The sequence below is a fragment of the Felis catus genome, chromosome E1 (genome assembly GCF_018350175.1).
Source record: "Felis catus isolate Fca126 chromosome E1, F.catus_Fca126_mat1.0, whole genome shotgun sequence".
In the NCBI taxonomy this organism is placed as follows: Eukaryota; Metazoa; Chordata; class Mammalia; order Carnivora; family Felidae; genus Felis; species Felis catus.
This window is the reverse complement of record NC_058381.1, coordinates 46114505-46140960: the sequence shown is the minus strand read 5'-3', so window position 1 is coordinate 46140960 and position 26456 is coordinate 46114505. Positions and strand designations below refer to the sequence as shown.

At 36.5% G+C, this 26456-nt stretch overlaps 1 protein-coding gene across 12 annotated transcripts in view; it reads right to left on the bottom strand.

Moving 5' to 3' along the window:
• TANC2 (tetratricopeptide repeat, ankyrin repeat and coiled-coil containing 2) overlaps positions 1 to 26456 on the bottom strand; it is a 379268-nt gene that overhangs the window by 116161 nt on the left and 236651 nt on the right. For all 12 annotated transcript variants that reach the window (XM_045044003.1, XM_019818072.3, XM_045044005.1 and 9 more), the window contains 2 exons: positions 16611 to 16874; positions 7140 to 7265 (listed from right to left, as the gene is read on the bottom strand). In XM_045044003.1, coding sequence (XP_044899938.1) covers positions 7140 to 7265; positions 16611 to 16874 — 390 coding nt within the window. The remainder of the gene's footprint in view (positions 1 to 7139; positions 7266 to 16610; positions 16875 to 26456) is intronic.

The window sequence follows — 26456 nt, the reverse complement described above, 5'->3', positions numbered from 1 at the left end:
GTGGGCTTGAGCCCTGAGTTGGGGTCCGTGCTGTTTGGGATTCTCTCTCTCTGCCCCTCTCCTGCTTGTGTTCTCCCTTTCTCTTTCAAAATAAATAAATAAACTTAAAAAATTTGTTTAAATCTAATTTAGATCAAAACATCAAAATGTCATAATGGTTACTTATTTTTCTTTATTGCACTGAAGGTATTTAAGAATATTTTCAGGGGCACCTGGGTGGCTCAGTCGGTTGGGCGTCCGACTTCGGCTCAGGTCATGATCTCGCGGTCCATGAGTTCGAGCCCCGCATTGGGCTCTGGGCTGACAGCTCAGAGCCTGTAGCCTGTTTCGGATTCTGTGTTTCCCTCTCTCTCTGACCCTCCCCTGCTCATGCTCTGTCTCTCTCTGTCTCAAAAATAAATAAATGTTAAAAAAAATAAAAAAAAAAAGAGTATTTTTAGATTTATTCTTGCAGACTTATGATTAGAATCTCTCTCATGTTACTCCACAGGCTTTCTTTTCTCTAAGTAGTGTGTTATTATTTTTTTTAATGTTTTATTTATTTTTGAGAGAGAGACAGAGCATGAGCAGGGGTGGGGTGGAGAGAGAAGGGGGGGGGGGGCGGCGCACAGAATCTGAAGCAGGCTCCAGGCTCTGAACTGTCAGCAGAGCCTGACATGGGGCTCGAACTCACAAACCGCGAGATCATGACCTGAGCTGAGGTTGGACGCTTACCGACTGAGCTACCCAGGTGCCCCTAAGTAGCGTGTTATTTAATACGAGGAGTCAATCTGTGCCTATTATAAGACTATGTGTTTTACAGTCTCTTTCTTCTCTTAAAGTTATCTCTCTCTTGTGGGTCTTATGAGGGAACTTTGTTGTATATTAGCTACTTTTTGAATTCTCACACTTTAAGATGAAATTTACCAAATAAGACTGGCTTACATAAAAACAAGATCTGTGCACCTATCTAGAGCTACTTTAACAAGTAGTGATCTGCTTTTAAAAAAACATACCCAGACTACTCCAAAAAGCATAGTTTCTAGCAGACATTCAAAGATATCCAGGTTGAATACTACATTTTCAAATTTTTTTTTAATATGAAATTTATTGTCAAATTGGTTTCCATACAACACCCAGTGCTCATCCCAACAGGTGTCCTCCTCAATATCCCTCACCCACCCATCCCTCCCTCTCACCCCCCATCAACCCTCAGTTTGTTCTCAGTTTTTAAGTACTTTCCAAAAGAGCTGGCTAGGGGTGCAAGGGTCAACTTCTTACAACTGAATATGACAATCTATGCATTTAATATTTACCTGTAGGCAGTTACGTGCATGCAACCTTATCTTTGGATTTTAAATATAAAGAAGTAAGTTTAATCTTGTAAAAACAAAACAATGAACAGTGAGAGAGAAGAGACTGATGGAAATATTCTCTTGTAAATGTGAGAGCCAGCCAGGTCATGATCAAGATGACTCACAACCTCAGGGGTGTGTGACTCAGTGGGCTAATGCAAGAATATTAGCTTCATGACATGCATCTTAGTCATCTTCATAAAGGATTCATTGTTTTGGAAAAGTAAGGGCCTCACAAATAGTGTGAAACACTGATTTTATTTGATGAAAATTCAATTCTTTGCTTTGACTAAGCCACGATAATTGTGGCAGGGTCAATTTCACAGAAATTCTGCCAATGAGTCAGATTATCATTTGCACATATGCCCTCTCACCTAGTATCTACTAAAGCAGCTGTTAACTAAATCCAATGCCTATGAATGGCCATTTAGTTACAGGATTCAGTACAAGTCCCAAGGAAATGAACATACATTGGGAAATAAGTTTTAATTAGGAATGTGTAATTTCTTAAAGCAGAACAGTGTAATTATGATTTAGCATCAGGCAAGTTAGAGTATTACCATTAATAATCTACTGTTAATTTACCCCAAGTAGCTACTATTTGAGGTCAGTATGCTGTGATTTGCTTTGTGTATTTTAATTCTCCCTTGTCCTCTTTATATATTCCATCATAAGATTTATTATATTTATCTTGGTGGGTGGGTGGATGAGCTAATGGGTGATGGGCCTTAAGGAGGGCACTTGTTGGAATGAGCACTGGGTGTTTAAGTGATGAATCACTGGGTTCCTCTCCTGAAACCAATACTATACTGTATGTTAACTAACTTGAATTTAAATACATAAATTAAAAAAAAGAGACTTAAAAAAAGATTTATTACATTTATCTATAAAAACCAATAACCTTTATCTTTCCTTTTGCTCAGCAGCAAACTTAGTTTCTGTCTTTCTCGTGGGAGAAGATAGTCCATTAAGATGATCAGAAAGGGTGACAGGTTTCAGGTTGGTTACTTCAAGCATAACTCCACATTAACACAATGGTGATGAATTTTTTAAAATGGACCCCAAAATAATTTTAAAAACTTGAGTTAAAAACTTTAATAATGTTTCATATTAATATCTCTCAAAGACATTAGGATTTGGGACTAGAAAAGGCACTTATGGTTGGTTAGTCAGCTATATATTCCACACTGGTACATAATCTGCTGTAACTATTTTATCATTAAAGCTCAGGTTCTTGGATGGTTGACAGTTAGGAATCTAGTAACTTGCTGCAGTGGGATCCTGGACAGTGCACTTAAATGACCTTTTCCCCATTGTTGGGCTGGGTATCTGGAAACATCAATTTCGGTAGAACAGTTGTTCAAAACAGCTGTCTTGAGAAGTAAAAAAAAAGAGACTTTTTACTAATGAAGCAAATGTTAACTTTTTTAAAATTTTTAATTTTCTATTTTGTATTTTATCTCCCTTCTAGTCTTTTTTTTTTTTTTTGTGCAAATGTTAGTGTTAATACCCCACTTGTAGCTCAGATGTTATCCAGCAACTTCTGCTTCAGTGGTCAAAACACTATCACGATGATCAAACCATTGCAGTTATTATTAAGGTAACTATCAAACGAGCTATGCCTGTACTCTTTTTATTAATTCAAGCAAACATTTATTGCATATGTACTCTTTCTGGCATTAAGTGTTGAGTTTCATACAAAATGGTCAGTAGACAATTACAAAGCCACTGTGCATCAAATCTGGGAATAATATGTAAGGTGTTAGTCACTGCACTGAAATAACACAACTAAAGAACATCAGTGAAAACAGGCTGGTCCTTCTAACACAAAGTTATCATAATAAATGCTAGTGATAAGATGAGTAAAGAATTATACACTGACAGCTTAGACAGAATTCCAGAACGAAGGTATCTCCTAAAACCTAAGTGAATTCAGGACAAATATTCAAAAAGTACTTGCAAACAAGGCTGGAAGAGTAGGGCCTGTCAGCTACAGGAGGTCCTGCAAGCTTAAAAGTGTAAAGAGCTGGGAAAAACTTAGGTAGACAAAGAAAGACAAATACCTCATGATTTCACTTATATTTAGAATCTAAAAACAAATGAACAAACATCTCTTAAATACAAAGGACAAACTGGTGGCCACCAGAGGGGAGGTGGTAGGGGGATGGGTGAAATAGATAGAGGGGATTAAGAGGTACAAACTTCCAGTCATAAAATAATTAAGTCAGGAGATTAAAAGTACAGCTCTCTGCCTGTTCTCTTAAACAATGTGTTTATGAACAACTTCTAACCAATTCTAAAACTACACTTTTTTTGCATTTCTGTAAATAGAATGTGTGGTCCTTAAACGTGTAAAGGCACTTATCTTCAACTGCAGTGGTACTCTCCAAACCAGTGGTTCTTAAAGTGTGATCTGGGGACCCCTGCGGGTTTTGAAGATACTTTCAAGGGCGTCCACAAAATCAAAACTATTTTCATAATACTAAAAGGTTACTGTATTTTTCCACACTCATTCTTTCCCAAGTACAGAAGAATTTTCCAGAGCTTATATGATTATTCACAAAGAACAGGTCTATTCTTGTTTTTTTAAAAATGAACAGATATTTTAACAATTTCTCAGTTTTAACTTCTAATATGGTAAATATCAATAGATATAACTCATATAGACACAAGCTTTTAGGGTCCTCAATAAACTTAAAAAAACATTTGTTTATTTACTTAGAGAGTACACAAGTGAGGGGAGGGGTAGAGAGAGAAGAGAGAGGGAATCCCAGGTGGGCTCCACACTGACAGTGTGTGGGCTCGATCCCACAAACTCTGAGATCACGACCTGAGATGAAATCAAGAGTCAGATGCTTAACCAACTGAGCCACCCAGGTGCCCCAAATCCTCAGTGATTTTTTTAAGTGTGTAAAAGGGTGCTGACAACCAGAAAGTTTGAGAACCACTGCTCTAAACAAACTAGTGCAAGAATGCCTGAAGTGCCCAATAAATGATTTATACCTCTTCAGACATATCCTCAAGAGTATTATTTCAGATCATCTCCATACTTCGAATCAGCCAGCAAATTTAGTAGCCAGGCTACAGTGTACATGACCATTCACTACCTCACTACTGAAGATTCAGGGTCATTTAAAACCCATCACTTGTGATTTATTTATTTTTTATTATTTATTACTATTTTTAATGTTTATTTATTTTTGAGAGAGAGAGTCAGAGTGAGGGTGAGCTGAGGAGGGGCAGAGAGAGAGGGAGACACAGAATCCAAAGCAGAGCTTTGGACAGCTCTAAGCTGTCAGCACAGAGCCCAACGTGGGGCTCGAACTCATGAACCATGAGATCATGACCTAAGCCAAAGTTGGATGCTTAACTGACTGAGCCACTCAGGGCCCCCTCCCTCGATCACTTATGATTTAAAACCCATTTAACTGTGATTAAGAAACTATTTCATAGGATTTGAGTAATACTTTAAAATATAGAAAGATATATCTTTAATATACAAGGATTTATCTTAGTGTATACTACAAAAAGTTTCAATCACTTTACTATTTTTGGGGGGGTAAAGTTGTTTTACTTCAACCGCAACCAAAGAAAAATATATAAAACAAAAATATGACTGCAATTTGTATGTTCTTTTAAATAAAATAGAAAGCATGATGTGACATGTTTTCTAAAATTATTCCAGGAGAACAATATGATTCTGTTTCTGTGATAAAGTGCAATGTTTTGGATGTAAGAAGCACAAATTATAAAGGTTTGTCAAGCAGGTCTACAGAAATATAAGGAAAGTCAATCCAAGTTTGCTTTCCTTTCTTGTAAATGTGTTTTAAGTCATATGGTAAGACACAGAATTCATTTGTAAACAGCAATTAAGGTAACATATTACTTTTTGAGGGAAGATTAGTATGCTAATTTTAGAAGGCAAATACTGCTTAGTAAATATCCAGTCTCTTACAGATTAAAGCACTCAACTGAATGGTATGTTCTAACCATTTAGAGTGCTAAAAGAAAAGGTCTTGAAAGAAAAGACAACTTTAAGGAGCTGAAACACTAATATCATAGTACCTGTATCAATGGAAAACTGTGTCTTTAAGTTCTAGTGTAAACAATAAGATGAGACACCATCTGTAAAGGATATACAATTGCTTTTGTTAGGAATGCATTATTTGGGCAGAGAGCTCCCTAAAGATTTAGGCATGCTTTGAAAAATCATTGGATTTACTTTGGTTTTACTGAACGTTTAGGCTGAAGCTCAGTGCAATAGAAAAGATTTCTGTTGTTTTCTAGATACAAGTGATACCGGTGTCTAAATATCAAGCTCACTAGAATACATCTGCCAAAGATCTTACTAAATCTTTATATAGAGCGGAGATATACCATCAAGTATCAACAGAACCCAACACAAAGGGTTCTCAAAACTACACAGCTCAATACCCAGTGCTCATCACAAGTGCCCTCCTTAATCCCCATCACCTATGCCCCTCTGGTAACTATCAGTTTGTTGTCTATAGTTAAGAGTTTGTTTCTTGGTTTGCCTCTCTCTTTTTTTCCCCTATGATCATTTGTTTTGTTTCTCAAATGCCACATATGAGTGAAATCATGTGTCCAACCTGTTTTATTACGGCTATGCATTCTGGTTTTGGCACAAATCATTTATTTAGTCTTTTGACTAGATTTATTCAGGCTTTGGATATAATCAATCTATCAGCACTAAAATAAAGCTGAATGCAATTCCTTTCTGGGCTAGAAATACACAGCTGTATCTACTAAGCAACTAGCATGTGGTTAACTGAAGAAACGGTGAGCAGGATGAATAGGACTGGGAACTAAAACTGACTGAGGTCATCAACTCACTATAGTTGACCGAGGTATGGTAATTGTAGCAATACAATCAATTATTTTATGCTCCTACTGGGTCAGTCATTGAAAAACACTCAGCATAATGAATTCCAGAATGGAGAGCAGGCATGAATGAATCCTTTCCTGTGTGAGTTATGCATGTGGTGCCATATAGATTAGCACTGGACAAGGGGTGAGGAGGAGACCAAAGGAAAGATGAACATAATCTATAAGATAAAATTAAAAATGCACTTGGGGGAGTAGAGCTATGGATTACTAGGTACTAGAGGAAGCAGACCATCTATTTGTTAAGGCTACTGGAGACAGTTTGGTTCATTTTGAACAAATAAATAAGAGGCACAAGCAGTGATACAACAAACAGGTCTCTCAATTAGACTGTCCTTGAAATGATCAACAAAATGAGAGTCTTTGAAAAGATCAGGTTCCTGACTGCAGAAACATGCAGTGTGTATAAAGAGTGTAAAGAAACAGGTGCCTGCGTGGGGAAAGGACTAAGTTGTTTAGATGTTGCCAGGACAGGACTAAAAGCACTGTCTGAGACTCCAAGTAAATAAAAGTACTGTCCGTCACTAGAATCAAAATGAAATACATTCTCTACAAAACACGTAACTATTAGCACCAAGTTCACCTGGGTGACTAGGGCTGAAGTTAGTCAACACTCACTTCTGAAATCCAGGACCTTAAAGAGGTTGTTTCCCCCATCACCACTTTTACCCTTGTTTTCTTTCAGAATTTCCAGGAATCAATGCTTCCAACTGTTCAAAATTACAATGTATATGATGAGTATAATGTATTTGTGTTTATCTTTCTATTCTATGGCTTTAGGCTTATGGTTAAGGGAGACTTAAGTGAGCGTGGAAACTGGAAACAAAGAAACTTTTCGCCTATTGCCCATTTCCATTTTCGCCTGGGCATCCCCAGAAAAAGCCCTTCTGGGGTTCTAACCTCTCAGATCCTGTTGTGTGCGAGCACCGCCCATGCTCTGCCTCGGCATTCGAAGAGAAGTTCTCAATGGTGTATGTCTCTGTTCATCCAGGTAAGCAAGGTCCTCCAAGTGGGCAGAGCTTGTGGCTGACAAGACAGAAAAGTTTAGTCAGAATACATAAGCTTAGAAAACTTTCAGTTAGTCTGTACCTCCCAAACTTGGGAATCAGAGATTACTCCAGCATATATATTTACCAGGAGTTTTGCTGAACTCAATGTCCTCACCAGTGTCTAGAACATGTGCCAGGGAAAAAAATGTCAAGAGTCGTCTTCAGCTCCTTCATCACTATCAATTGCCTGAGCTTATGAAGAGGACTGGCAACAAGTTAGCAAACACATTAGTACTCGGTAACAAAGACTATTAGTTTTTGCTTCTTTTGGGTCACAAATGCCATTTGTAGAACAAGGTATAAACATCATCAGATTGAGCTGTAAGAAAAACATGAAGTTCTATTTTCAACATTTCCCCTTCATGTTCAAGAATGAAACATGAAAACATTCTGAAAACATTTTTCACCTGTATGTATATATTAGAAAGATGGGCACCTGGGACAACAGACTGAGAACTGCTAAAGAGCATTTAGGGAACTGTCAACGTCCATGAATTCTAAAAAGCACTTTGTTGCCCTCTGAACATAGGTAATAATGGTCTCCCATTGAATGAAGAAACCCTTTAACCCAGGCACAGCACACAGAGAGAAAATGGCACAAGGGGGATAAATGGGTATTGGCACTGCTGTATACTGAGAGCTGTTGGGTCCATTCACAATAAACCAAAAAATGAAGAAATTAAGAATCAGAAAGGGCTGGGCACAAAAATAGTTTTTAACAACAACGACACAACCCCCAAACTTCTGTCAGAAAATAATTATTTAGAGCTTATAAATTATTAATGAAACTGTTGATTCAATCTGTTGCCAATTATGTAAGATACTGTGTCGGGGGTTACTCAGTTATTCAATGACAATTATTTACCCAGAGTTTACTGTGTGCCAGGCCCTGTTTTTGATGCCCTCCCTGGCTTAGCTGCCAGTTTGCCTCTGGTGACTGTTTTGAGTGGGTGAGAAGAAACAAACTGAGATCATTCTTGGCTGGAGAGCTCTAATGAAGTATTGTCCACATCCCCAATTGAGATAAGACACAAACAACAATACACAGTGGATTATGACTAAGTGGCACAAAGAAAGTCACAAAGTGCTCTCTGGGCTGAAAAAGGGAGTGAAAAGACAGAGAAAAGAGAAAAGAGATAGAGGAAAACAGAAAAGAACAGAGAGAACATGTGCCAGAGATCTATATTCCCCTCATCCTTCAACTAATGTAATTAGCTTAGTTACTCGGGTCTACTGGAAACCGAGATGACAGGAACTTAACTAGATCACAGAAATACTTTCTACGAGGAAATAAAAGTCTCTGGAAGCTAGTCTAGGGAACTAAACCAAGAAAGGAAGTCAAATGCCATGTTACACATCAGTGGGAGAGTCTCAGAGGAATAAGAGATAATCTTGATTTCCGCATTCTGAAATTAAAACTATCCAGAATAGATAACTACTTAATCTTTTATTTAAAAACACTGGAGACAATGACTCTTATACCGTTCCCACTGGGAGAGTAACAGAGGAATAAGAGATAGTCTTGATCTCTGCGTTCTGAAATTAAAACTATCCAGGAAAGATAACTACATGATTTTTCATTTAAAAACACTGGGGACGATGACTTACACCATTCCCACTGGTACTCTAATGTGGTTCTGTGAATTAGTTCTTTCTGAAGTTTAATAGTGTCTCTCCTGCTTTAATCAAAGTCTGTTTTGTTTGGTTCTTCATATGTGTAGCTATCCCCCACCACCCCCAAGGGGGGGAGCCCTCAGAGGTCCCATTCCCATAGAGCTCTCCTTGGAGCTCAGAAATATTAGCATCAGCTGAGCAGGGCTCCTTTCACAGAGATCGGAGTTTCAGCTTTGTGGGGCCTTTCTTCCAAGTTTCTATAGTTTAACAATCCCACCCTCCTCTTGTTCCACAGGCTCAGAGGTGGTAGCTGCTTCCGGCAGTTGCCAAACCCATACTACCTCTGTGTTTTCTTTTTACCTTTCTAGTTCATTTAAACATAGTCTACCATTCTTTATATATCGAATTTTCTGTTAAAATAACTGTGGTTCCTGCCTCCTGGCCAGCCCCAACTGGTACAGAAAATAATGGAGAAGCAATCCTTTCAGATATGTATGTTGATAATAAAGCAGCATCACAGAATGAAGACGTGAGAGGAATCTTAAAGGTCATCTGGTCCAGAGGTCAGCAAACTAAGGCCTGTAGATGAATTCTGGCCTCCTGCCTATTTTTGTAAATAAAGTTTTATTGGAACACAGCCTTGCCTATTCATCAAGTATTCATTTACAACAGAGTTGAGTAGTTGCCAGAGAGGCCATTTTGGCCTGCAAAGTCTAAAATATTTACTAGAAGGTCTTTATATACAAAGTGTTTTGACCCTAAATTAGTTAAATCCCCTCATTTTATATATTAGGAGACAGTAGAGTGACTTGTCTGCAGTGAATCACTCATTTATGGCAGAGTCTGGCCTCAAAACCAGCTATCTGGCCCGTCAATCCAGTGAGTGCTATTTGCATTGTACCATCTCTCCCTCTTTAAAGCTAAACAGATTTAATTCTCTCTTAAGAATCTTAGTTTTCATCCCTTCTTCATCTTTGTCACTTTCCCTCAACTCTGTTTTTTATGGCTTCAAAGATAAGTAATCAAACTTGGGCAATAATAAAGACCTTGTATGCAAAGTGAAGAGGCCTGTGATTGCAGGCTAATAAATCTCTAGGCTTCAAATATTTTCCACAGTAAGAAACAAAAGAACAAATAAAAGCCCCAAATTTGTAATTTTTTTTAGTAAGAAAAAATATGTAAAGTTACTTTCTAAAGCTGATAAACTGAAGAGTAATATGAAAGAAGTATCAGTGACAATGAGAATCTTTTACTCACATTAAAACACAATGCAAACAAAACCTTAACAGGTGGATGAGTGTTAAGTTTTGAATTACCGTTATGGCAATATTTGATGGCACATTATATAATTTTAAAGCAAGGTTCTCTTATTAAAATGGTTCTACATGCCAACACACTAACATGGTTTGATACATTTTAATAAAAAGACGTTTATTTCATTAACAGTGGGCAGAATGATAGAGAAATATACAACATGGAGTGGAGCAAAAAGCTGTGTTAAGAAAAAAAAATCCCAGGGTCTTTCTTTTTTCTATATTATGTTCATCTATGACTCTTTTAAAGGGAGCTCTATACTTTGAGTACAGATCTGAGCAACAGATAATCCATTCTCATTTGTCTTTAATGGAAAGATCTGGCAGGTACTTTTAGCCACAGCCTAGTTTTCACAGGGTCAGCTTTCTATTCAAAGAGCTGCTGGCAACATTTGTTAAATATAAATGGTTAATGTGAACTTAACAAGTTTTGCTAAACTAATCTTCACCATCACAATTCCTAGGAAAATGGACATCAATTGTTCTACTGCTTTATTTCACAAGATCAAGAAATGTCATAAATATGTTTTGGAATGAGCACATGTCTCACTTTCAGCCAGATGACATTAGGGGAAAAAGACAAATACTACAGTCACTGAATGAACAGTTCATTCCTTCACAAATCCAAATACTCATAGGCAAACAGTGAACTAAGGAAAAGCAGTGATCTTTGGTATTAAGGGCTATAGCTCTGAAGCCCTGATTCAGGGCACAGATTTGAAATCAGCCGATGGGGAACTATTGTTTTAATCAGGATTGCAAATACATTTTATTTAGTGTTACTTACATCTATTAAAACATTTGTTCTTTTTCTTATGTTAGCAATTAAAATCTTTTTTGTTGATATCTGTATAACAATTTTCTTTATCAAATATTCCAATATTTTTTTTCACAGCCTTTCTTCCTTATTAAATCATAATTCTCCTTAGTCTTATTCTGTTTCTCACTGCTTAATCATTTTCAAAATTCTTGCCCATTATTTAAAGGAATATGAGATAAATATTGGAAAGCTGAGGCAGGAGACCTGAGATTCTGTTAGCTGGGGCTCTGTGTTCTGCTAGTTGTACACATTTACTCTCCCTCATAATCTCTTGAAACTTCTATTTACAAGCCACTTTCTGAGAGAAAGTCTTCGTCTTAGTTTGTCAAACATCTCAATCTTTGTCACAAAATTTGCTAAGGCTATATTTTCTCTCCTTCCCTGACAGATCCTCTAGTCAAAATTAATTGCTTCTCCCCTTTAGCAACCACATACGTATATTGCTAATTAGGACCTATGTTATTCAGCAACTTGCTTACATGGCTGTCTTCCCTTATTATAGTAGGTTCTTGAGGGTGAGAAAGTAATGTCTGATTCATCTTTGATAACCCTATCCCCTCAGAGTAAATCAGAGTACCGTGCACATAATGCTTAATATAGAACTGAATTCCAGACTGGTCCTACGTAGATTTAGATATATCTGGCTCTGTCCTCACCCTCTTCATTGCTCTGTTTAATGCTTAACAGACATCACTATGATAATATGCTCAGCTCCAATGATGTTCATATAACCAACCTTCCTTCTTCCCTCCCTCCTTTCCTTCCTTCCTTCCTTCTGATCCCTCTTCCCTCTTCTATTTTTTTCTAAAGTACATACCACTTTCTACCATGCTATATAAATTACTTACTTACTAAGATTATTTTATTTGCCCTGGCTAGAATGTAAGGTCCATGAGGGGGGAATTTCTGTTTTGTTTACTGATGATTCTCAAGTGTTTCAAATAGTGCCTGGCACATACATGCTCAATAAATGCTTGCCTAATAATTGTATTTAATATACACTTTGTGTTTGACTACATTTAACTGATCAATGAATAAAAAATTAGGTTGTGTCTTATGGGGTTATTTGAAAGCTAAGGATGAAGCAGGTGGCTATAGCAACAATGCCTTGCACATCATCATCACATACAAATACCAATGACAGATCTATAGGGACACACATATCCCCACCTCATAGTGGTACTCTTACTGTGAAACTGTGCTGGCCAATTTTTTTGAGATAATTTCATCAAGTTAAGTTAATACTATATTTAATGAACACTTTCCAGATACAAGCATAGGAGATAATTAGGTAAGTCGAAGTGAACTGAAGAAAGAGGAAAAACAAATCTACTTAAAAAATTTTATGTGAAAAGAAAATGTTTTTAAAAAGTAAACTTCTATGTAAAATCTATCTCTAAGTAAAATCTATGTCATTAAAGGTCCAAGAGGGAAGTGGAAAAAGGGAGCATATATATATACATATATATATATATATTTTTTTTTTTTTTGAGACTTCATAGGATTGGAACAGCTGACTCATTTATAGAACATTTAACTGACATACTTTTTTGAAGTCAAAATAACTTAAATAAGTGGGCAGAAAAAAAAAATCCAGCAGACATTTGGTACAAAACATTCCAGAGGCAACTCTATATTGAGTATAAAACCCGTTTGAATTGTTTCTTCTTAGATCAGGTGTTACTAGTGCAAACAGGTTTTAGTAGCACGATTATCATTCTGGCTGACCTGAGCAGGGATCTTGGATGACGTTGTCTGCTACAGCCTGGGCAAGAAGCCACTCTGCTGTCCTTATGCCCTTGATTCATAAAGCCAACACTCTGACTGCTGAAAAGCCCATTTTTTCCTCTTTATAAAATCCTCATTAAGCTTCTGATTGGATTCATCCAAATCCCCCATGATTCCGATTTTGCATTTACCTGATTCTTAAGATCCTTTTCTTAGGAAAATGTGCAGCTCCAAACATTAACAAGTAGATGGTGAGAGTTTATACTGTAACTGACTTCTGCTGCTTATAATTCCTGGAAGACTCCTCATTTTCACACAAAGCCCTGAGGACAGCTGCTGCAAGTGAACATTTCCTGCTTCCCACATCCCTCTAATTCACAGCCAGTCTCCTTTTAAGACATCCAGGATGACCAGAGACATCCTACTCTCTGATAATTTCTGCCATGCAACCGCAAATCCACAAGGTTCTCCACTTCCTTCCAACTACAAAGGGCTTAAAAAATAAACATGCAGGAGTGGTTCACATTTTGAAAACAATAAAAGACAGTAGTTTTTATTTTTCATATCTTAGAATTTTAATTTAAAGGTGTATGAACATCCAAATGTATATTCAGAAAACTAAGCTTAAGACTTAATGCTACAGATTGCCCATACTTACCCTAATCACTTTATCATTGGAGAGGGGAACTAGGTGGAAAGGGAAGGCTTTCCCTTTTTCTTTTGTATTTTTTTGCTTGAATTTGAATTTTTATTTGATTTGCATATTTATTATGTAACACACATGATTTTTTTAAATTTCTAGAATATATCAGCAGGAACCACTGGGAGAGGAAATTATGGCTCATTTTTGTTTTGTTTTCTTCCTTGTTATTTCTCTATATTAAAAAAAAATCTAATAAATGCTATTTTTTAAGGCAAAAAAGAAGAAACTCTCCTAAACCATTTTCTCAACTCTACTGATGATACCTGATGATCCACTCCCTATAATACTGCAAAATACCACAAGCTTTTAAAGAACTATCTTCTCTAACTCCTGGCTCTCCTTCTTCAGTCCATCCTATACAGATGGCTATTCAGCCATTTTCTAAACAGCATATTTGATAGTATAGCTCCTGCTTATACTCCTGACTAGCAACAAAATAAACCTAACATTTATCATCAGAGCATATAAGCTCCTTGGTATCACCTTCAACATCATTTTCTACTATTTCTTCACTGTATCCCACGGTGTGGTCATGCTGAAATAATGTGCCAACTTCTTTAACTTCTTAGTAACTCCTTCCTCTTTTTTCTGTGACTTCTTATTTGTCCTTCTCTGTGATGTCTTCTATTCCTCTCTACCCTTTCCCTTTGCACTCAGATGCTTCCCTCCTCTGTATGATACTTTATAAATTACTGTATTATTTATAAATATACCAAAATTACTGTAAATTTGACGCTATTTTACAAACACAACAATGGTTGTCAATTAGAATTCTATCCTGTAATTCTCTATAAAATTCTTATCTTAATATTTGCTGAAGTCAGTGTCCCAAAGAATATGTAAAAACTTTCTTTAAGTCTAAGTGTAGCCACAAATATATTGATGCTTATAAGCGGTAAAGTTTGTAAATGGCAGTTAGCAAAAAATATATCATGAGAGGTAGTTTAGAAGCCATCCAAATTCATAAATTAGATGACAATTCCCTGAAAATTGAACATAACTTAAAAGATTTTATTAAGTAACTAGGATATCAGTTCTTACAAGATAAAATTCTAAATAAACAAGAATCTTACAATCCATGTAAATGAAAGAGTGTACTCTTCGCCTACTACTCTTGCTTGCTTTGTGAAGTTTTTTTTTTTTTAAAAAAACATTTCAAATGGCAAACTTTTTTTTTAACCTGGTGATTAAAATACCTGGTATAGAAAACTGGGTTCTATTCTCTGTGATAGAGCTTAACAGTTAATTTCTCCTACATGTATTAGAGAAATAATTGGTGACTCACTGATACTTCTGAAAGCTGCCTTGTGCTGATTTCTAGAAAGCAGTAGTGTTAAAAAACCTTAGAGGGAAGAATTATATCTGGCTAATTAGTCCTGGACAACTCTTTGTACACACTAGTATCTGCATAGGGTAAAATAATAAATCTACAGATATTTATGCTCAAGAAGGGCAAAGTGGGTGATGGGCATTGAGGAGGGCATCTGTTGGGGTGAGCACTGGGTGTTGTATGGAAACCAATTTGACAATAAATTTCATATTAAAAAAATAAATAAAATTAAATACAATTTAAAATGTAAAAAAAAAAGGGCAAAGTATTTTATAATTTCTCCAGTAAAGAGAGGACAAGAGAAGCTTATATTTCTGTCTTCTACTAAATGCTCAATGCCCTTCTCAAATAACAGAGCCAGAACTTTCTTAGAAATCACTGTAGCTTAGTTAAATAAATTGGGATGTACCATTAAGGTTGGTAGCTATATTTCCCCAATTTTATGTAAGCAAGGGTTTATATGTTTCTCTCCTGGAAAGATGAATTTGCCTGGCCCTTTCTAAGTTATAGCATTCTAAAGTATAATATGACATCATCCCTGGGGACCAACATATTCCAAAGAACCTAGGAGGGAAAAGTTTTTTGCTACTATGTAAAAATGAATAATCTTGAAAAATACATATTAAATTGTCTACACTTACTGATCTTCCAGATGAGCCATCACCACATAATCACATGTGATGACTGATGCTGATGGTCTCCCAGAGGACAGAACAAAGAGTAATGTTTTAGAAAAGTACAAAAAGGCAAGAAGCATCACACTATTATCTGCATAACATAAATCATTACACCTGGGAAATAAGAGCTCTTAACTATAATAGGTATTTTATTATTTTGTGTCCGTGAGATAAACCTTTTAGGCATTCATCGAGCAAGTAAGAAAGACAATCACGACTATGATTTCGTATTAGGGACAAAGTGTAGATGATGCTGCATTTTGAAAATGCCCGACTGCCCAACTATCTGCAAAAGCTCCTGGTCTGACTTATTCTCTCTCTCTCTCTTTTTTTTTTTTACTTTATTTAAAAAACTTTTATTTATTTATTTATTTATTTATTTATTTATTTATTTATCTATCTATTTATTTATTTAGAGAGACAGAGAGAGAGAGAGAGAGCTAGTGAGCGCATGCATGTGCGTGGTGCAGGAGCAGAGGGAGGAATCTTAAGCGGACTCTACGCATGCAGGGCTCACTCTCATGACTGAGATCATGACCTGAGCTGAGATCAAGAGTCAGACGCTTAATCGATTGAGGCACCCAGGCATCCCTTGACATTCCTTTATGACTTTCTGACTGAGCCTGCTAGTAGTGTCTGAGTTCTTCTTTAGCACTTGTAGGTACCTGGTGATTCTTCTACGATAGGATGGATATGGTGGAAATATTGAGCTCATGGACTGGGAAGCTAAATTCTTGCCTGCCTGCCTGCCTCTTCTTCAAACTATGGATGATGATTTCTAATAATATAAATCCTACTGAAATACTCTTCAATTTAATGTTTTTTTTAAACTAATGTTTTTAAAAACCACAGACTGAAATCTTTTCAAAGACTTCAGATATGAAAAAAATACTTTTAGAAATTCAACCATACACTTTACAGGTTTTACTTATGATTTTGTGAGTGTTTTTACACATTTTGGGAGCAGAATCACCACTCGAGCATGAGCCTTCCCCCAGGTTCAAAAAGATATCCACATGCATATTAGCCACACAAAAGAACAGTCAAAGAAGATGAATAGAAAATTCTGTTAAAGCAGAATTTACTTTCATTTCAGTATACACGCCAGTAAAATGGTCAATTTTTAAAAACTCTTACCTGCTACTGAATTTGGCCGTGGCATAAGATACAGAGGAATAGACTGTACTGACTGCGATAGAACAGTTTCCAAATTCCTCTCAGGGATCTTATTCAGACTATAGGTGGAAGCCGTCATGTTTTCATCTACTCGATACAAACACGAATCCATACTGGATTTTTGAGACTGCCAAGGTTTCAGGTTTCCTCCAGATCCTAATTCTTTACTGCTTTCCCCAACATATTTTGTGCGTTCCACGTTTTCAGAATAGCTTGTCAATGTAGCTAAAAAAGAGAGTAAAACAAGTTAAAAAAAAACAAAACACCCATAAACCTAGAGATTAATTTGTTCATTATTATCCAAATTCGTGACTAGATAATAAGAGCAGTAGTAATATTTTTTTAAAAGTTGCTGATGATCATTTCATCTCCACCATGAAGTTTAAATAATCGAAACCAAAATATAACGATCCCTTACATATTCTCTCTCACATCTCTCATACATTTACTTTAACAACTCTCTCTGAATGGAACTAAACAAATTCGTGTATCAATGCTAAAAGATCTAAAACTAGGACCTATGAATGTGAAAAATTTCAGAATTTCATCAAAAAGGGAATTTAAAGAATTTTCATGGATTGCTGGAAAGCCCCACAGTTCTCAAAAAGATCTTTATACTCTTTTTATCCCACATTTTCCTCTCCCTCATTTAAATTTATTTCCTTTCATATGTAATAATGAATTAGAAAAAAATAAGAGGTCTTAAGTAGATGCTAACATAGGAGAAATAATCTGTCCAAATAAGGAAACAGTACAGGGCTTTCTTGTACAGCTACCCTCTGTAGCTCTAACCCTAGATGTCCCCTAATGAAATCAAACAAAAACAAAAATCTAGAATTTTATCTAGTCTTACCATTAATTATAAACAGGACTTATAAACAGAAACATTTTCATTAAGCCTTGAAATGCAATGGTTAACAACAATAAAATCTAGATTATAAAAATCTTAGCAATAATTATAAGAATAAAACAGGTCATTCTAGGAGAATTTATTTTTATTTATTTTTAAAAAGTGTTTATTTTTGAGAGAGAGAGAGAGTGATCAGGGGAAGGGTAGAGAGAGAGGGAGACAGAATCCCAAGCAGGCTCCATGCTGTCAGTGCTATGGGGGCTCAATCTCACAAACTATAAGATCATTACTTGAGCCAAAATCAAGAGCTGAATGCTCAACCAACTGAGCCACCCAGGTGCCCCATCCCTGGAGAATTTTTAATGTTAGTTCATATTCTCTTCTTACATCTTCAATGTACCTATTATTAAAAGAAGAGACCCAAGTTTTTAAGGTAATTTCCATGATGTCTCTTTGTGAGGTTTTCTCTGTGGAAATTTAAATGGGAGTTCTGGATTTTGTAGTAACAAAGGTAAAAGATGAGCTAACAAATGGTTGCCTTCCAGCCTTTTTGCTCTTTACAATAATACATCTGAGAATTAAGTGCTGCCAAGTGGTCTTGGTATCCTCACTGATAACAAGAGAGCCCAGTTCCATGGCAATATCTCCCTGTCAACTCCATCAGAGAGGGCAGTCATCATTACGCTTCTGACAGATGACAATGCTCCCCATCCCTGCCTAGTCATGACAGGTCTTTTTTAATATATTGTCCCTGTTATCTTTTATATAAGGTTGGACTCAATTTGTTAGAATTTTGTTAACGACTTTCATATCTTGTTCATGGCACATGCTGGTCTGTAGTTTACTTTTTATGTAATGTCTTTGTCTGGTTTGGTGTTGAGGTAACATTGGCCTCATAAAGTGTTCCTTTCACTTCAACTTCTTGGAGCAGTTTGTGTAGAAATGGTATAATTTCTTCCTTAAATATTTGATAGAATTTACCTGTCAGGGCATCTTTCCCTTGCAGGAAAGTGTTAAACAACAAATTCAATTTATATTTAACAGCTATGAAGTTATTCAAGTTATCTCTTTCTTCTCGAATGAGCTCTGGTCATTTGTTATTTCAAGGAATTTGTCCATGTCATCTAAACTGTCAAATTTATTGGCATAAAGTTGCTCATGACATTCCCTTATTCTTTTAATGTCTGTGGGTCTATAATGATAGACTCTCGCATTCCTGATTTTGGCAATTTGTAGCTTCTTTTTCTCCTGGTTAATACGGCTAGGGGGTTATTAATGTGATTTTCTCAAAGAACCAGCTTTCAGTTTCATTAATTTTCTCTATTCCTATTTTATTGATTTCTGCTCTTTATTATTTCCTACTTTGCTTACTTTGATTTGAATTTCTTTTTTTGTTGTTGTTGTTTCTTAAGAAGCTTAGTTCACTAATGAAATAAATTTCTCTTTTCTAAAATAAGCATCTAATGCTATAAATTTCCTTCTAGGCACTTGTTTAGCTGCATTCTAAAAATTTTGAGGTTTTGTTTTCACTATTTTTCAATTAAAAATATTTCTAAATTCCAATGTGATTTAAAAAAATGTTTTTAATGTTTTATTATTTGTTTTTGAGAGAGACAGACAGAGCATGAGTGGGGGAGGGGCAGAGAGAGAGGGAGACACAGAATCTGAAGCAGCTCCAGGCTCTGAGCTGTCAGCACAGAGACTGATGCAGGGCTCAAACCCACAAACTGCGAGATCATGACCTGAGCCAAAGTCAACTCTTAACTGACTGAGTCATCCAGGCGCCCCTCCAATGTGATTTTTTTTGACCCAAGTATTATTTAGAAATATGTTGTTTAATTTCTAAGCATTTGTGAAATTTCCTGATATTTTTCTTTAAAAATTTTTTTTTTAATATTTATTTTTGAGAGAGTGAGAGAGAGTGAGCAGGGTAGGGTAGAGAGAGAGGGAGACAGAATCTGAAGCAGGCTCCAGGCTCTGGGCTATGCACAAAGAGCCTGATGCAGGGCTCGAACCCATGAATTGGGAGATCATGACCTGAGCTAATGTTGGATGCTTAACCGACTGTGCCACCCAGGTGCCTCTTTTCTCTCTCTCTCTCTTTTTAATGTTTATACATTTATTTTGAGAGAGAGAGAGAGTACACACGAATGGGGAGAAGAGGCAGAGAGAGAGGAAAGAGAGGAAAGAGAGAGTATCTGTGCTGATAGCATGGAGCCTGATGAGGGGCTCAATCCCATGAACTGTGAGATCATGACCCAAGCTAAAACCAACAGTTGGAGACCCAACTGACTGAGCCACCCAGGCACTCCTCCTGATATTTTTCTATTACTGGTTTCCAGTGTAAACACATTGTGGTCAGAGAATACTGTAATGGTTTGTGTCCATTTAAATTTACTGAGACTTGTTTTATGGACCAGAATATTGGTGTCTTGGTGAATCTTCTGTGTATACCTAAAAAGCATCTGAACTATGCTATTGTTAAGCGGACTGTCGTATAAAAAATAATTAAGTCAAGTTGGTTAATGGAACTGTTTAAAGTCATCTACATGCTAATGGATTTCCTAATTGTTCTTTCAACCACTGAGAGATGAGTTAAAATCTCTACATTTGTGGATTTCTGCCACTTTGAAGCTTTGTTATTCGGTGCATAAACATTTAGGACTGTTACTTCTTCCTGACAAAACGATCCATTTATCATTATGAAATGACCTTCCTTGATAGGTAATCATTGTTTGTTCTGAAATCTATTTTGATATTCTTTGCTCTGAAATGGGTGAAGGAGGGAGATAAGGAGCATACATTATGGAATCCAGGACCAGCAGGAGCAGCAGGGACTTACTTTCATTTACTAACCCTTTCTAAGTCTTTTTGGGAGACTGCACTGGTCATCTTCTTGAAGAATTGGATTTAGATCTCTCCTCTCAGAAAAGAATTCAGAGTTTCACAGTATCGTGTTCCCAGGTGAGAACAGATGCCAAAGAGAGTATTACTGGATCTATGTGGTGTAAGGGTTGAACTTTACTGGATTTGCCATTCTAGATATACTTACCTGCCACTGTCTAGCTACATTGGCTCTAGTGATGGTGTGAACTATTCCCATGGGTTGGAGCTGGGTCCCTGTTATTAACATCCTGCTTCAGACTGAAGGGTTGGCTATAGTGGCTACTGCTAGTCATTTATGATAATCATGAGCACAAGTCAATCAATGTCTTGTGTAATGCTGTATAGACTCTCTCCTCTGTCCCTGGACTTCCTGGTTGTTGCTGAGACATGAGATGCAGTAGGGCTACTGGATTTGTGCAATAGTAAAGTAGGGGAAACAATGCCCTAGTAGGGCTAACACACCAATGTGAAACAGGAACTAGCAGTAATAGCCCCTTGTAATTCCCCCTTCCATAGTTAGGAATTGTATGGTCTCTCTGAAGATTTCAGTTGAATAAAGCAATCACCTCTGCCAGCTCTGTAATTCCTTTTCTTGTATTTGTTTCTTCTTTGCCTTACTCCCCTTTCATTCACTTGTTTCCTTGGTTTATACTCCCTTAATATAGTGTTAGCACGTAACCTTTTGTCTCAGGCTCTGAGGAATCTGTGCTAAGGAAGTCTCACTGATGAAAATGTTGGAAACTATGGGCCACATATTCTTGTAGCTAATCCAAAGGGGGCATCTGGGTGGCTTAGTTGGTTAAGAATCCAACTCGTGATTTTGGCTCAGGTCATGATCTCATAGTTCCATGGGTTTGAGCCCCTGCATAGGGCTCTGTGCTAACAGTGCAAAGCCTGCTTGGGATTCTCTCCCTTCTTTCTCTCTGCACCTTCTCCACACTCTCTCAAAAGAAATAAATAAATGTTTAAAAAAAGCCAATGTTCAAGTCATATTAAGTTATTACATTATTTTGGTATCTAATCTAAACTACTCACTTTAATTAAAAATTAATTTCATATATTCAGACTTTCAGTCATAAACAGCCCAATAGTTCCTAACCATTTTGCCACCAAACATAATATTGCACCTTCCCCAATGAGATTATTATGGATTCCACGGCATTATTGTATAATTATAATTTCTAAATGTGTTCAGTGATAGCATATTTATAATATGTGTGCATGTACCTGTGTGTGTTCTTTTAAAGTGGATGTATGCTTCTTATCCTAATTTCTGAAAACTGTCTCATTAATTTAAAATATATTTAAATTTTTATTTTCAGTAAAATTTGACTGAAATATAATTTCATTTGGTGTAAAGATATGGTGATTCAGCTACCTTTGTAATTCTTTGCAAGAAGCTTGGAGTTCACACAGCTGCTAGGGTCAGTATGCTGAAAGGCAGAGAATGGAAACTCTTGTTTCCCAGAGGATTTGTCTACATGTAAAATGCCTGTTATTTAACCCCTTACCTTTTATGTTTTGTGTGTGTGTGTGTGTGTGTGTGTGTGTGTGTCCAGCAGATGTTTTTATTATTAAGTCCCAGATTTGGCTAAGATATACCTGTATCTGTGTGGTCCCAGCCTGGTATAAACCCCTTTTCTCCAGATAAACCATGAGCGCATGGTTTACAGGTGTGAGAAAGTAGCAATGGGGTTCACTATTTTCAGTATTTCAAATAATTTATAAATAATATGCTTACTGTTAACTAGTTACACCGTCAAACTTCTGTAAACATAGCGAGGATTCTATCAAGGGTGACAACAGTAGTTATTCTCATTTAAGCAGAAGCTTTGGCAGAGATACATGTTTGATAAATTAAAAATGAGAAACTACTAAATAATGAATAGAGGGATGCTGAACATTTTTTCAAAACTATGAGATCTACCAACAAAAATTATGGAATACCTGATCGGTGGTGGAAAGATTTGAGAAACTTTGAGTTTGTAGCACTAAGGTGGTATTGTTCAGTGGCCTATGGACCCTACTTTATTACTTAAATGTGGCCTATGGGCCCTACTTTATTACTTAAATGCTAAAGTATGGAAACCAATTTGACAATAAATTTCATATAAAAAATTTCACATTAAAAAATTTATAAGTAAAAATAAATTAATAAAATCTAGTTTGATATAAAAAAATTAAATAAATTAAAAAAAATAAATGCTAAATTTTATAATGAGGGAGGGCTTTTATGGTCAAGGTATTTAAAAGTAAAGACAATGGGGCGCCTGGGTGGCGCAGTCGGTTAAGCGTCCGACTTGAGCCAGGTCATGATCTCGCGGTCCGTGAGTTTGAGCCCCGCGTCGGGCTCTGGGCTGATGGCTCAGAGCCTGGAGCCTATTTCCAATTCTGTGTCTCCCTCTCTCTCTGCCCCTCCCCCATTCATGCTCTGTCTCTCTCTGTCCCAAAAATAAATAAACGTTGAAAAAAAAAAAAAAAAGTAAAGACAAGCAAAACATCTAGTTTTCCCAGTGTGAGTAGAAAACTATGACTATTGTACTATTTGCATAACCTATTATTACACAGTTCACCCATTTTCAACTATGAAGCCTCAGGTATTTCTTGCCTTTTTCACTAGATAGAAATGTATCTAGTCCCTGGCACACAGTATATGCTCAATAAATATTTGTCAAAAGGATGAATAAATGGTCTAGAATGCATAATGGTCTAGGATTATTGGGGCACAGAAAGTAAAAACAGACATCTCACATAAAATACCAGAAATAAAATTTTCTGGGTAACTTCCCATTTAGGAATTTTGTGCATTTTTGCTTCATTGATGCTTTTCATGAACTTGGTAACTTCTGGTTAATTCCATTCACCCACCTATCCAATAAATTTTTACTAATAACTAATATGTGCAGAATATGGGAACAAGATAGGTCCTAAATCCTTAATCTGAGAACAAGGACAGTTCCAGGCAAAAGAGGCCATATACAGAAAAATAAAGAGCCAAAAAATGAAATCTATTTTTAATAACAACAGGCTAATGTCTGTGTATTATTCAACTTTATGGGTGCATCCTATTTTACTTAACCATTCCTTTATGGTGAGACTTTATATGATTTAAGGTCATCAAGGTGACTGAAGCATCAAGAATGCAGTAATATTTTCGTGCATGTGACTACTAAAGGTTCAAAAGTCCAAAGCCCATGCATGCAGTCTTTGTGCCAGATAAGCTGGCCTAGACGAATTAAGCACTCCCATGTGCAAAGTTTCTATGAATGGGACTGGAAAGGAAGACATGGTTCTTCAATGAAAACTATACCTATTTGTTTCCCTAATCTATCATTTATTTCTAATATGACCAAGTGGAACAACGGATAGAGAGTACTGAGTCTCAAGTAACTAAAGAGATTTTTCTGAGACCTTCTCCATTTTCTTGCTTTGATATAGGAAAAAAATCACTACCTCAATATGAAAAACTGCATCTGTGACATGTCTGTTTTTATTGCCACATAGGCCAGAAAGAGTTAGTGTGAGGAAGAAGGAATCAAAGGCTTATACACAGACTTTTTGTGAATAAAATCAATGCTATATATTTTAAACCAGTTTTACTAAGGTATAATTTACATACCATAAAATGTACCCACTGTAAATGTACATACCGTTCAATGGTTTTTAGTAAATTTACAGATAAGTGCAATCATCACTACAATTCAGTTTTAGAATGTTTCTATAACCCCTAGAAGGTCCTTTGTGCCTGTTTGCAGTTGATTTCTGTTCTCATCCCAATACTAGGCAACTCCTGATGTGCTGTCTATAAATTTGCCTTTTCTGGAATTTCATATAAACAGAATAATACAATATGTAGTCTTTATGTTTGAGGTCATTTCATTCTGTAGCATTTATTAATTTCTTTCACTTTATAGCCGAAACAGTATTCCACTGTATGGACATTCCACATTTTGTATATCTATTTACCAATTGATGGATATTTAGATTGTTTCCAGTTTGGGGCTATTATGAATAATGCTTCTTTCCTTGGACATGTTTTCATTTCTCTTGGCTCCATTCCTAAGAGCAGAATTGCCAGATTGTATGGTAAGTTTATGTTTACTTCATAAACATAAAGTAATACATAAGGGTAATACATGAAGGTTCTCATTTTTCCACATCTTTGTCAACACTTGGGTCCTTTTTTTGAAACAGCCATTCTGGAAGGTGTCAAGTTGTGTCCCACTGTTTTTTTAATTTGTCCTTCTCTAATGACAGATGATATTCAGCACCTTTTTCTGTGCTTATTAGGCATTCACGTATCTTGTTTGGGGAAATGTCTATCTAATGTCTTTTCCATGTTTTAAAATTGGATTGTTTGCAAACAAAAAGCAGAATCAGACCTATAAATACAGAGAACAAACTGATGGTTGCCAGACGGAAAGGGGGAAGGGGATGGGAAAAATGGGAAAAGGGGAGAAGGAGGTACAGGATTCCAGTTATGGACTGAATAAGTCACGGGTATGAAAGGCACAGCATAGGGAATATAGTCAATCACATTGTAATAGCGTTGTATGGTGACAGATGGTAGCTATATTGTGGTGAGAACAGTATAAGGGATACAAATGTTGAATCACTGTATTATTGTTTGTCTGAAATTAATGTAACATTGTGTGCCAGCTACACTAAGTAATTTTTTTAATACACACACATATATAAAATAAAATTGGTTTGTCCATCTTCTATAATAATACTTTTAAACTAATAGGACTAATTTTTATCTTGATTCACTACTCTACTTTTGTTGACAAAGACTACATTTTTAATGCCATGTAATAGTTTTAGATCATCTGTACTGAGACAGAAAGTTTTTAGAACTATGAACTCCTCTGTAATGATTAGGACCATGGGTTTTGAAGTCATACACATCTGAACTTGAATCTCAGCTTTGCCTCTTACTATCTATGTGACCTGAGACCAATTATTTTTGAATCTCAGTTTTCCAATTCTAAGAAAGATTATTACGCTATTATATAAGACAGAATTATTTTACAACTAGACTGGGCCAGTCCTACGCTTATCTTTGGGGTTGCCTGGAAGTCTAGTACTGATTCTTAACCAAGATAAGGTCAACTGGGATAACTAATGATTTGTAATTTGCTGCTTAAAGTTTTAAGCTTCTCCTGTAGCACCCAGAACTAGTTGCTTACTGACAATTTACACCTGGAGGACTTAGTTAGACAATCTGACTTGGCTATATGACCAGAGGGGCATAAAAATCTTCACTGTAAACTTTTGGGGAGCTCTTGTGAAACCACGATTCCTTGTATAAATCTTGGTCCTTGACACTCTGGAGACAGAGCATATTCTATTTAAGAAAGAACCTGGATGGGGCGCCTGGGTGGCGCAGTCGGTTAAGCGTCCGACTTCAGCCAGGTCACGATCTCGCGGTCCGTGAGTTCGAGCCCCGCGTCAGGCTCTGGGCTGATGGCTCAGAGCCTGGAGCCTGTTTCCGATTCTGTGTCTCCCTCTCTCTCTGCCCCTCCCCCGTTCATGCTCTGTCTCTCTCTGTCCCAAAAATAAATAAACGTTGGAAAAAAAAAAAAAAGAAAGAACCTGGAGAGCTGCACTTGCAAGTGTCTAGGGGCCTCTGGGCTTGTTTGCATTCTCTTTCACCTGCTATTTTGTATCTTTATTAAAAGCTTTTGTAAGCATTCTTTGTGGAGTTTTCTGCATCCTTTCAGTTGTATGATCCTGTAAAATCTTTACAACTATTTTCATATGAGACCATTATTAAGATTAAATAATGGTACTTGGTTCATTGTACTCAATAAATGCTGGTTATTATTACATTACTTAGGTTAATATGCAAGAGAAATGCTTTACTAGGTCTTCTTGATCAGTTGAATAAGCAGTGTCCAGACTTCTTTAACAAACATGCCATATTACAGCTACTAAAATTTACTTAGTGTTAGAGAGGTGGGAAGGATGACGGAGTCACTAGTACAATAAATAGAAAAACTCAGTAGTAAAAATAAACCTACGCATTTCTGAAAACAGGTTGGAGAAAACATGAAAAAATAACTCAAATT